The sequence below is a fragment of the Mytilus californianus genome, unplaced genomic scaffold (assembly GCF_021869535.1).
Source record: "Mytilus californianus isolate M0D057914Y unplaced genomic scaffold, xbMytCali1.0.p SCAF_9, whole genome shotgun sequence".
Classification (NCBI taxonomy): domain Eukaryota; kingdom Metazoa; phylum Mollusca; class Bivalvia; order Mytilida; family Mytilidae; genus Mytilus; species Mytilus californianus.
In genome coordinates, this window is record NW_026262745.1 from 54679883 (window position 1) to 54692279 (window position 12397).

Here is a 12397-nt window from a genome sequence, read left to right on the forward strand (position 1 = left end):
GTTACATTCGTGATAACACGTGCTTCCAAAGTGCACAGGTAAATAAAAGAAAAACTTGATCAAACTTTTGTTCATGGTCTCATTAGCATAAAAATGTAATTATAAGAAATGAATGCTTCTTTTTGTAATTTTATTGGGGTGTAAAAGTGTTGATCGTACACACATTGTTAGAATGAAGCGCTTCCGCGCTTCATACAAAATGTGCTTCGGTCAACACTTTTACAACCCATTAAAATCACAAAGAGAAGCATTCATTTCTTAATTGTTTAAATCGACATCCACGGTTTACAGGGGTATAAAATTATGATCATACCATGACACTTCAATCCGCTAGTAAAACTTATGCTAAAGAAGGGAGTCTGTTTGCATTTGGCTTTTGCATAAATACGCAGCCATGTCCAGTTCGAACCCCAAACCTCTTGTAGGAAGAGGGCTATGATCCCTGTACTCTAAAAAAATTGTCTCTATCAAACATAAATTATCCTCATTTTTCATTATCAGTGGCAGTCAGAATTATTTCATCCTGATTGATCCGCTTTGCAGAAAATATTAATTTATTAGTTTTTTTTTCTTCCTGGATAAAAAATTATGTGCATGAAATACTGAACGTTAAGTAAATGAATATTCAATCAGTTGTATATCCGCTTGTTAGTCTTGCATCTTTCTTTAGTTGTTTGAACGTATTGCAACGAATAAATTCGCATTACATATAAATATAATTTTAAGCAGTTGACTGTACATTTAGCACTGTGAAATTTCGTTGATTTTATATTCACTAGAACAGTAACTTTTGTGTTACCTTTAATGAAAGATATTCAATTTTACGCTTGTTACAGATTTTTATGGATACCAAAATTTTACGAATTGGCTTTATTGGTGCTGGAGGAATCCACTTCGGCAAAGCTAATTTCAAGTTACCATGGGGCCATGCTACACGTCTAGAAAAGATTGGAGGGATTAAAGTCATTGCTATTGTGGACCCTAACACTAATCTAGCTGAAGAGGTTCTTAGGACAAAATTATCCTCCGAGAAAGTTGGACACTTTTATACAGACTGCAAAGTATTTTCACATTTCACCAACCTGATTTCTCTTAAGCCAGATGCTGTGTTCATAGGAATTCCTCCGCTTTACCGGGGTTCTCTTGAAGATGGGCGTGATATGGAGCTTCAGTTTGTTAAAGCTGGGATACATGTTTTTACAGAGAAACCTCAGTCCAATGTACCACCAGAGAAGTTTGACAAATACGTAGAAGAAGTTGAGAGAGCATCCAGAGAAAATAATGTTGTCGTGTCAGTTGGATATATGTTTAGGTGTGTATGTGTCAATAAAAACATTTATCTGCAGTACTTTATAGAATTTTGGACAGTATCACAGTTTCATTTGTGTAATTTCATTAATGAGGTAGTATAAGAAACGGAAATTTATGTATCAACAACCTGTCGTTTTTAAAGAAAAATATATGGATTTGAAATTGAAGATTTGATGATTTAAAGACAAATTTCAGAACATTTTTCGTCAATTTTATGTGTTTTCTATACAAATGTTCTTCATATTTAAAAGAATTTAAATTTTTTTTTATCAAAATCTGTGACATAGCCCGTTTACTGTAGCTTGACCATAAATGCTATTATACATTATAAGCTTCCACTCAAGGATGTGTATTTCTTTCAGATATCATGATGGCATCGTTAAAATGAAGGAGTTGATTAAGGCACATGGTGGTAAAATGATGGCCTGCAGACTGAAATTTTGTTCTGCCTATTCTATGGGACCTCTAAGTGAGTTTTCATTTAATACTGACAAAACAGGAGGACCCATTGTAGAAGTTGCAACACACGTTTGTGATTTAGCTAGATATATTGCTGGCGATATAGACCTAGAATCGATACAAACCGTAATACTTAAAGACAACGACCCATCAGGGGCTGGGTGTTTAAATCATCTACCTAATGACGTAGAAAGTCATATAGCACCTCGTGAAAAAATTCCGCGAGTAACTTTTAGTCATTGGAGATTTAAAGATGCCGGACTTGGGTCGTTGATGCACTCCAAAGTACTACCTGGGAATCGGCATGAAATATCCGTTGAAGTACAGATGGATGGTTTACAGATGTCATTACATAGACCTGTCGAGGAAGAATGCACCCTAGTCGTCCGGAGTATAAAGTCAGAAGACCCAAATAAAGATGTCGTGTATACTTTTCCTGAACAGGATTCGTTCTATAATGAGTTGTGTGCCTTTATCAAAGCTGTTAGATCTGGCGACAGAAGTGAAATTGAAAGCACTTACCAAGATGCAGCAAAAACTTATCAGTTCACTTGGAAAATAAGACGAAGTGGGGAAACTTGTAGTTAATATTTTGTATACTTTTCATACTATGTTCGTACTTTTGAAATATAAAATATTAGTATATTGATATCTGCCCACAATGTGGTTTAGAAAGCACACGACGAAAATGAACCGTCTTGAAATAAAGATTATGTATTTTAATTTTTTTTTTTATTTACTTTTTTATTTAATCCATAAATGCGCTCCGGACATAACCAGAACGTTTGTCTGGCGTTGAAAAATATGATTCTGCTATAACATAACTAGTGGAGTATACAGTGAAAGCAGTGTTCCTTTGATACGGTATTGTTTTTATTAGTTTACTTTTTGTGTCTTGTGCACTTTTGTCCCATAACTTTTCTTAGTCCAAATATATTTAATGATAGACATAGGAACTACAAAGTAAAGATTGATGACCTGGCAAAAGTAAGTGTTTCCATCAAATTCATTCTTTCAAAACCGTTTCCATCAAATAACGATTACCCGACCGTAACACCCGATTTCACCCCTTGTTTTATGAGCGGGTTTACTGTTGCTTTAGTTTTGTTTTTCTGTGTTCTTATGATCGGATGTTAACAGGAAATTACTGAATTTTACTACGTAAGACCTTTTTTTTTGCCTTTGCAAAACAATCTATTTTTAATTCGTTTGTGGAAATCTCAGTAGATGCGTTCTAACAGAGCATGTTCTTTATGTTAATTTCATCAAAGTTCATAGTAACTCAAAGATATTCCAGCAAAGCAATTAGAAAGACCGACAGAAATTTCAGCTTCAAAAACTATACAATAGGACACCGGAAAATCCTTAATTACTGCGACTATCGTAAATTGGTTAATTGTTATCAGACTTATAATAATAATAGTGTCTCAGTTTCTCAAAGTCACCGGTGACATTAGCTTTAGTTATACATTCCACATATCCACTAACGTCCATGTGACATTTTTATCAGTTTTATCATTTGTCTGGCTTGGACTCCTCTTACTGGATGTCACTTCAGAATTATTATATGACGGATGATGTATGTATAAGAGGAAATGTGTAGGAACATTGCAAAATTACCTTAAAGAGGGCGACAGTCAGAAATCATAAAAATGTAGTAAAAACACAATTTTCGGCCATAAGTGGACCGGGTAACCCTTCCCTTCTCTTAATCCGCCACTGTCACAGCTATCATAAAACTTTAAGCAGTACTCGGAAGACAGGCTATATACTTGAAAGACCAAATCCAGTATTTTGTTTGGTTGATTTCTGAGTTTGAGTACGATAATCGTTCTCAAAAGTTTTACGACAGTCGAGCATGATAATTGTCTTTTCAAGCTGATGAATGATAAGTCCACGAAGTCGTAAAATGTTACTAGTGTCCTATATTTCGTGCACATCCATGACCTGAACAAGGTTTGCTATTCTGCTTCTAAGCGGCTTTTGTTGTCAGAATTGACAATGAAAAGAATTGTTATAACAAGTTAAGTTTTATAGTATCTGTTCATGAATGCAATTACTACTAGTGTGACGCGTATCTACTCTGGTACAACGTGAGTTTTAGGTTGCCGAAATATAAATATAAATTGCATTTGATTTATTCCTGACTACTTATAAGAAATATTTAAATAACCAAAACGAATCTTGAATCTTTCAAAACTATCACTATTTTATCATTTTGGAATTGTAAGGAACAAAACACTAGGCAGACATATGACCTACACGAACACAAAAAATTCTGTATTGTATTTCGTACTCCTACGTGTACCTGCCAAGAAAAAAGAATGCCTCTACTACCCAATTGCAATCTTGAATATGTTTTTTTTTTTATTAAATTATTTGAAATTAGATATAGAAATCTGTGTAAAATAAACATTTATAAATTAAAAAACTCATCAAATAGCATAAGCTGCTCACTAACTGTTTAACTAAATGCCGCATATTTTCATTTTAACCTGTGAATTAGTATTAGGGTCATGCACTGTTTGCTTCACCAGTCCTTCTAATTTTCCATGTGAATTCATATGTTTTTGCAGCATCTTCATAAGAACTCCTAATTCCAGTTTGGTCTCCAGTTCTGATTGCATTTATAAATGCCGATAACTCATTTAAGAATGAATCTTGTTCCTTGAAGGTATAATTGATATCCCTGTTTGGGTCGTCTGCTTTAATATTACGGACGACCAATGAACTGTCTTCTTCGACAGGTTTGAACAGAGACAACTGCAGTCCGTCCATTTGTACCTCTATTGATATGTCATGTCTACTCCCTGGTAAAGCTATAGAGTGCATAAGGGTTCCTATTCCCCCGTCTACAAATCTCCATTGACTAAATGTAACTCTAGGAACTTTATCGCCAGGTTTTATATTATTTTCTCCATCATGAGGTAGATGCGAAAGACGTCCTGCCCCTGATGGGTCGCTATCTTTCAGCATAATGGTCTGAACTGAGTCTAGATTGATATCTCCCGCAAGAAATCTAGCCAAATCGCAAACATGTGTAGCCTGTTCGACAATTGGTCCTCCGGTTATTTGGTTGTTATAGGAGTCTCTACCTTTATGACCTCTTGAATAAGCAAGACTAAACTTTGCCCTACAGGCCATCACTTTCCCACCATGGTCAATGATTAATTCCTTCATTTTATCTATTGCAGCATGGTACCTAAAACAAATTAAACAAATCTTATTCATATATCAATATAAAAAATGGAACAAGTTAATAATAAACATTATTGGTATTCTAATGATTAAAAAAATACAACAAACGTTTCTACCTGAAAATATAATCAACGATTGCATCCCTGTGAATGTTTTATGGATGCCACCAAGATTTGGTCGGCCGTTATAGAAAATCGATGTCATAGATGAACATAAAAATGTTCCAATTGTCTTCTGTTCCTCGATTGTAACATTCCCGAATGCGACTAAACACTGAATTTATACTTGCATGACATGAACATAACTACTCCACTATACTGAGTGGTACAGGATATGCTTACCATTCCAGACCACCTGTTATCACATCTGATTGTCGGTGATGTTCCTATTGCTTAGTCTCTAGTTTTCTGTAGTGTTTTGTAGACAGTTGTTTGTCTTTTCGTTGGTTTTTCTTTGTTATGGTGTTGTCTTCTTCTTTTTTTTTTTTTTATTTATTTACAATCTTTTATCAGAAGACCGTATCCTTTTGTTAAATTATCATTTTGCTTGCAGAAATCAAATACCTAGATTGACAAAGGGGGAGGTTTGTGCGAAAGTAAAACGGGTTTAACCCAAACAAATTGTGTCTGTACCAAGCGAGGATGTATGGACCATGCATATGTTGTTCGTTGTTGTTTCTGTTTCGTTTGTACGTGTATTTTTTCAGAGGAGTCTAGTGTTCATTTGGTCTGTATTACTGTCCAACAGTCTTGGTATGGTATGTATTACTGTTCAATAGACTTGGTATGGTCTGTATTACTGTCCAATAGTCTTAAGTATTTTCTGTTGTCCTTTTATTAGCTCACCTGACCTGAAAGGTCAAGTGAGCTTTTCTCATCACTTTGCGTCCGTCGTCCTGCGTCCGTCGTCCGTCGTCCGTCGTCCGTCGTCCGTAAACTTTTACAAAAATCTTCTCCTCTGAAACTACTGGGCCAAATTTGACCAAACTTAGCCACAATCATCATTGGGGTATCTAGTTTAAAAAATGTGTCCGATGACCCCGCCAACCATCCAAGATGGCCGCCATGGCTAAAAATAGAACATAAGGGTAAAATGTAGATTTTGGCTTATATCTCTGAAACCAAAGCATTTAGAGCAAATCTGACATGGGGTAAAATTGTTTATCAGGTCAAGATCTATCTGCCCTGAAATTTTCAGATGAATCGGACAACCCATTGTTGGGTTGCTGCCCCTGAATTGGTAATTTAAAGGAAATTTTGCCGTTTTTGGTTATTATCTTGAATATTATTATAGATAGAGATAAACTGTAAACAGCAATAATGTTCAGCAAAGTATGATCTACAAATAAGTCAACTTGACCAAAATGGTCAGTTGACCCCTTAAGGAGTTATTGCCCTTTATAGTCAATTTTTAACCATTTTTCGTAAATTTTTGTAATCTTTTACAAAAATCTTCTCCTCTGAAACTACTAAGACAAATTTAACCAAAATTGTCCACAATCATCATTAGGGTATCTAGTTTAAAAAATGTGTCCGATGACCCTGCCCGCAAACCAAGATGGCCGACATGGCAAAAAAATAATACATAGGGTAAAATGCAGTTTTTGGCCCATATCTCTGAAACCAAAGCATTTAGAGCAAATCTGATGGTATAAAATTGTTCATTAGGTCAAGATCTATCTGCCCTGAAATTTTCAGACCAATCAGGCAACATGTTGTTGGGTTGCTGCCCCTGAATTGGTAATTTTAAGAAAATTTTGCAGCTTTTGGTTATTATCTTGAATATTATTATAGATAGAGATAAACTGTAAACAGCAATAATGTACAGCAAAGTTAGTTCTACAAATAAGTCAACATGACCAAAATTGTCAATTGACCCCTGAAGGAGTTATTGCCCTTTATAGTCAATTTTTTACAATTTTCATAAATTTTGTAAATTTTTGTAAATTTTTACAAAATATTTTCCACTGTAACTACTGGGCCAAGTTCATTATAGATAGAGATAATAGTAAGGAGCAAGAATGTTCAGTAAAGTAAGATCTACAAACACATCACCATCACCAAAACACAATTTTGTCATGAATCCATCTGTGTCCATTGTTTAATATGCACATAGACCAAGGTGAGCGACACAGGCTCTTTAGAGCCTCTAGTTGTATTATTGTACATCTTTTCGTATTCTTAATTCCAAAAGACTTTTGGGGATATCAACAAAAATGGATGGTTTCTTGAACGATTTTTTTTTCGCACCATAACATGGACGTTTCAATATCTTCTCAAGCAAATTTTGAACTTTTAAATATCTTCACAGTGTACAAAAGTATAGTCTTCTAATAACAACAACTCATCTGTAGCTTGTTTCACACAAAAGTCTTAGGATTAGAACTAGTCGTATCGTATATTTGTTATACAGAAATTTATGGCATGTGAGTACGTGTTTTTATCGTAAGATACTTGTTGAAACAAGTCGCTGATTTGTAGGAATTTTCGCAACATCTCTATAAACCTAAAGCTTTTTGACGCCTTTTATTTACTCTACCAATACTATTGAGTTACGGGCTTTCTCTTAAAAATATATACTTCATCGCGTTATCTGTATAAATATAGAGGACCATATAATGGTTGAAAATGTGAGCTCTCCTCCCGGATCAATGTGCAAACAGCAATGGGAGGTAAAAACACTTGAATTCGCGTTAACTTCAAACGGACTTGACCAGGCGACTCAAACGGATAAGAAACTTGTGATATGTACACATTAAAGTGCGCGATCTCGTAGGGATGTGCATTTTATTAACTCGAATGTCATACCGATTCCATGTTTAAAATTTTAAAACAGCAAAAAAAAGTAAAATTGATTTCTAGACAAAACTGTTGACCAAATTAAATCAAATATTGACTCTGTACATATATGATAAAAATTACCCATTAATATATACATACACTTTGTCAGTTTTATACTTTTTCTTTTCTTAAAAAATATAATGCAAATGTTCGGATTAATGTTCATATGCGGATACAACCTTTTGAAAAGGGACAGGGACACCAAAGCAACTTTATTATAGAAGGACTTGTAAAACGTATATGAACAACAAATTTATTTATTTTGTAAAAAAATATCTCCGTACTCCTAACAACAAAATTATTATATTTAAATTTACCTGTGTACGTTATTTTATTTAACGCCATTTTGTCCAAGGTTATATAGTGTATATATATACTTGTTTTTGTTAATATGTCTTTTTGATTGAGTTAAGTCCTTTCAATTGATATTTTATAGTGTGTCTTTCTATGTTGTAATGTTACACTACTATTTCAGGTTAGGGTAAAGGTTGGCGCCTGTTAAAACGTTTTAACCCGCTGCATTTGTTTGCACCTGTCCTAAGTCAGGAACCTGTTTAAGTGGTTGTCGTTTGTTGATTTGGTTCTTAAGTGTTTCTCGTTTCTCGTTTTTTATATAGATTAGACCGTTGGTTTTCCTGTTTGAATTGTTTTACACTTATCATGGTGGGACCCTTTATAGCTTGCTGTTCGGTGTGAGCCAATGCTCCGTGTTGAAGGCCGTACTTTGACCTATAATTGATTATTTTTTACAGTTTGTGACTTGGATGGAGAGTTGTCTCATTTGCACTCTTACCACATCTTCTTATTTCTATGCATTAACAATTAATCAATGTAGCTACCCCCTCTCCTCCTTTAATCCACCGGTCCGTCTCTGATATTAAATTTTACCTAAACATGTATCCAACCGATACAACAATATTGTTTTTAGTGCTGACTTTCCTAACTTCTTCTACATAGTTATCAAATTCTTCTGGTGGTACAACCGATGGAGATTTCTCTACAAACACATGTATTCCAGCCTTCACAAACTGAAGTTCAATGTCAACCCCATCTTTTAGTGAACCTCTGTATAATGGAGGGATTCCTATAAACACTGCATCTGGTTTCAACGCAATTAACTCTTTGAAGTGAGGGAAAATTTGGCAACCGGTATAAAAATGTTTCACTTGGTCTGCTGAAAGTTTTGCTTTGAGAACATCTTCTGCAATCCTTATGTCAGTATCTACGATTGCCACAACTTTTATGTTTCCAATCTTTTCTAGTCTCGTTGCATGGGCCCATGGTAACATGGAGCCAGATTTACCAAAATGAATACCACCGGCTCCAATAAAGCCAATCCTAAGTATTTTATGCTCCATTAATCTGAAATTCATATACAAGTATTAAACACATATTAAAAAAAGTACATTATCATTATTCTAAGTATATATAGGTGGTGTTTCATTTAATCACTTGAATAAAAGGTGGAGTATATCGGTGAGACTGTGCACCAGGAATGGCACTAAAACGCGGATGTTCAGAAAGGGTATGCAGTTCCTGTCCTAATTCGGTGCTGAGTACCGGTAAAAACGAACAACACGGTTATCATAAAAAAAAATAACAATGGTTAGGAAGAGAATAAGGAGGGTGGACTGAAGGGGTTTCACAAAAAGAAAATGTTGCCCTTGTCAATGCATATAACGGAGGATTTTTTAGAAGGTACTATAATTATATTTTTTATTCTTATAACTACAACTATTAACATTGTTCGTTTGTAGTGTTGGTTTGGCAAAAACTTGAAACTACCAATCAAATTTTAACTTTTATCTTGATTTCACACAATTTGTTCATCTTGCATAAGAATACGAAGCACATTTTGTTTGTTGTTGTTGTTGTTGAATTCCTACAAGTATTTGCAACTGAATGGAAAGTGACGGGTGATAACTCTTGAAAATCAGACATAATGATCCAATGAGAGGCCTCGGTGCCTGAGTGGTTTAAGACTTAAAGTAGTCAAACTGTAGTCAAACTACAGTTTCACTAGCCTGTCAACACTGAAGTTGTGAGTTAGAATCCCGCACGTGGCGGTTGCGCTCAACTCCAATCTTAATTGACAAGGATTGTTAGTTTTCCTACCGAAGGTCGGTGGTTCTCTCCAGGCACTCCAGCTTCCTCCACCAATTAAAAATCACCGCCACTGATTAACACAATAGTGCTGAAAGTGGAGTTAAACACCAATCAATCAATCAATCAACCGATCAAACTAATGAGAGGGAATTTAACAACTAAAATTAAAGGAATAAATAAAAAAAATAATAAAAAGTTAATGGGGTTGTTAATTGAAGAATTGTCAAACAAAATATACACAGATACAATTATATGATTTACCTGAACCTGGCGTAGTCCTTGTTTCACAAAAGCTACACAGCTAGACACGGTGACTATTTATATTTATGATAAGTCATGCAGTGTACCAAAATAAAAGTATTAGTGTATCATTAGGTAATCATTATATACACTGTTCCCTGAGGTTTAGTTCATCGTCAATAGTTTAATTGTACGCATATGTAAACCAACAATCAATCAATGAATCATGTAAACCAACTAATTTTCGCGACTTTAGCGAGTGTTAAAAAACGCAAATATGTCAAACTTGCATCTTTCCTTACTTAGTTTAACTACATCAAGTAAATTTCAAAATCGCGAAATTAAATCGACGCGAGAAAGCTAGAAAGGGAAAACCGTGCTATATCCCCATCTATCTCATAAAATGTAATACAGAAAGTATAGAATAGTCCAAGGTTATTGTACTGAGGTCTGAAGGCAAGAGCAATCTTGTATTAGCCAAACATGACTGTGTTTGCAGCATCAAAATGGGAAAAAAACATGAACACCCAAAATTTCAACAGTAAGTAAGTTTTTAACTTTTGCATTTTGTAATCATGAAATAACATATCAGAGTTTTGAAATTCATATATATTCATTGTGATTTATCATTTATGTTCGACATTATAACCAGAAACAGCGACAACATATAATATGAATACACATACACATACACAAACACAAACATTTTGATTATTGATTTTTTTTTTTTTTTAATTTGTCTCTGTTTTTTAATATGGTTTAACCCTAAGAATTGTCAGTACATTTTTGATTTCACTAATATTTCTTTCACGATTACTTTGACATGTCCAGCTCATTGTGAAGAGGGTATTGAAACCTAAATGCTATAGCTACCTTCGCCTCACGGCGGTGCATTTTGTTCGTCAATCATAAAACACAATATGAACTTATTGTCCTAGACGATCTGAATTGGTAATTGGTATACGAAAACTATCCATACGTATTTACTCATTTTCGGGAAATTAAGAAGTCCATTTAATCGGGGGCATTTGCCAAATGTTAAAGCGCATATAAGAACTGTATTTATTGCTTGAAAATTCTTATATAGAAGTAGATCAAAGCACATATTGCATATAATGAATTTATATCATGATTGACGAAAACATTAGATGGATTTTCCCAAACTACTCAGCATGTGTTCCCAAAATTTCATTACAAACTAATTTAAAACACAAAAATGTCCTATAGAGTAAATGTTTACAATAGTGTTCTTATTAAATATGATGAATATCAAGTTCGGACGGACCCAGAGGAAAAGGGGGATCCGAGATGCCTGGAAAATAGTTTTATTGATATGCAATGTTTTACTAAAGGAAAGATTTAACAACGGATTTGAACTTGACTATTTCATCTAAAATTCATAACATGTGACCAAACATGCATATGTTGAAAGTTTGTAGACTTCACGCTGGTATCTTTAGAAAACATGCTAATCGAAACAGCAGGGGTCGCAGACATACGTAAAGTTTTCAAATATATTTCTAAGTTTTTACAATGCTGATTAATATCTTAGTAATTAAATTAATCTAAAATTCTGCAAATACAAACATGTTAACATGGTTAAGTAATTCAAGTTGCTTTTAAATATTAATTTTAAATAATTAAAATGTGTGTCCTTATTCATACCAGAGACATATACAATAATTGTATTATATGTCTCTGTTCCGGCGCAAATTTTATATTGTTCAAATACTAATATTTAAATAATTTTTGCTAGAGAAATTTCGAAAGACGAAGACAAATAAAGAATATAGAGTAACTTAATTATGTGCGAACTTTTTTTCTCTTAAAGTCAAGTGGATACAAGGGGAATGTGTCTAAAACAGTCAACAGACTAAGATATTACACTTATGGCATCAAGGATTTGTATAGTCTCACTATACAAATTCTTGATGGCATGTATGCAAAATTTCACTTCTAAAATTTTCTTGTTTAGTTTATTTCAATTTCAAGCGATTGTCATTTTGTAATCTTTCAATATACATTTACTAGATAAATCTAATTTTGTTTCTTGCTTGTCGACCCGCTTATATATTCTGACATTTTCATTATACTCATCAATTAACTTATTTATATACAGCCAGTTTTTAAAATCAATAATACATATAACATGTATACTGTCTGATTACATGAGGTATAATGGTCGGAATACTGTTGAGCTGTAAACTCCTGATTCGATTGCAATGAATCATTTAGACGAAATT

At 34.0% G+C, this 12397-nt stretch overlaps 1 protein-coding gene across 1 annotated transcript; it reads left to right on the forward strand.

Annotated features, from left to right (window-relative positions):
- The first annotated feature begins 924 nt into the window (after nt 1–924).
- Nucleotides 925–2493, forward strand: LOC127714944 (uncharacterized). The gene is made up of 2 exons (XM_052220964.1): nt 925–1312; nt 1674–2493. Exons 1-2 carry the CDS (start codon nt 1161–1163, stop codon nt 2356–2358), a joined length of 837 nt encoding a protein of 278 aa, XP_052076924.1. The 5' UTR covers nt 925–1160; the 3' UTR covers nt 2359–2493.
- The last annotated feature ends 9904 nt before the right edge of the window (nt 2494–12397 follow it).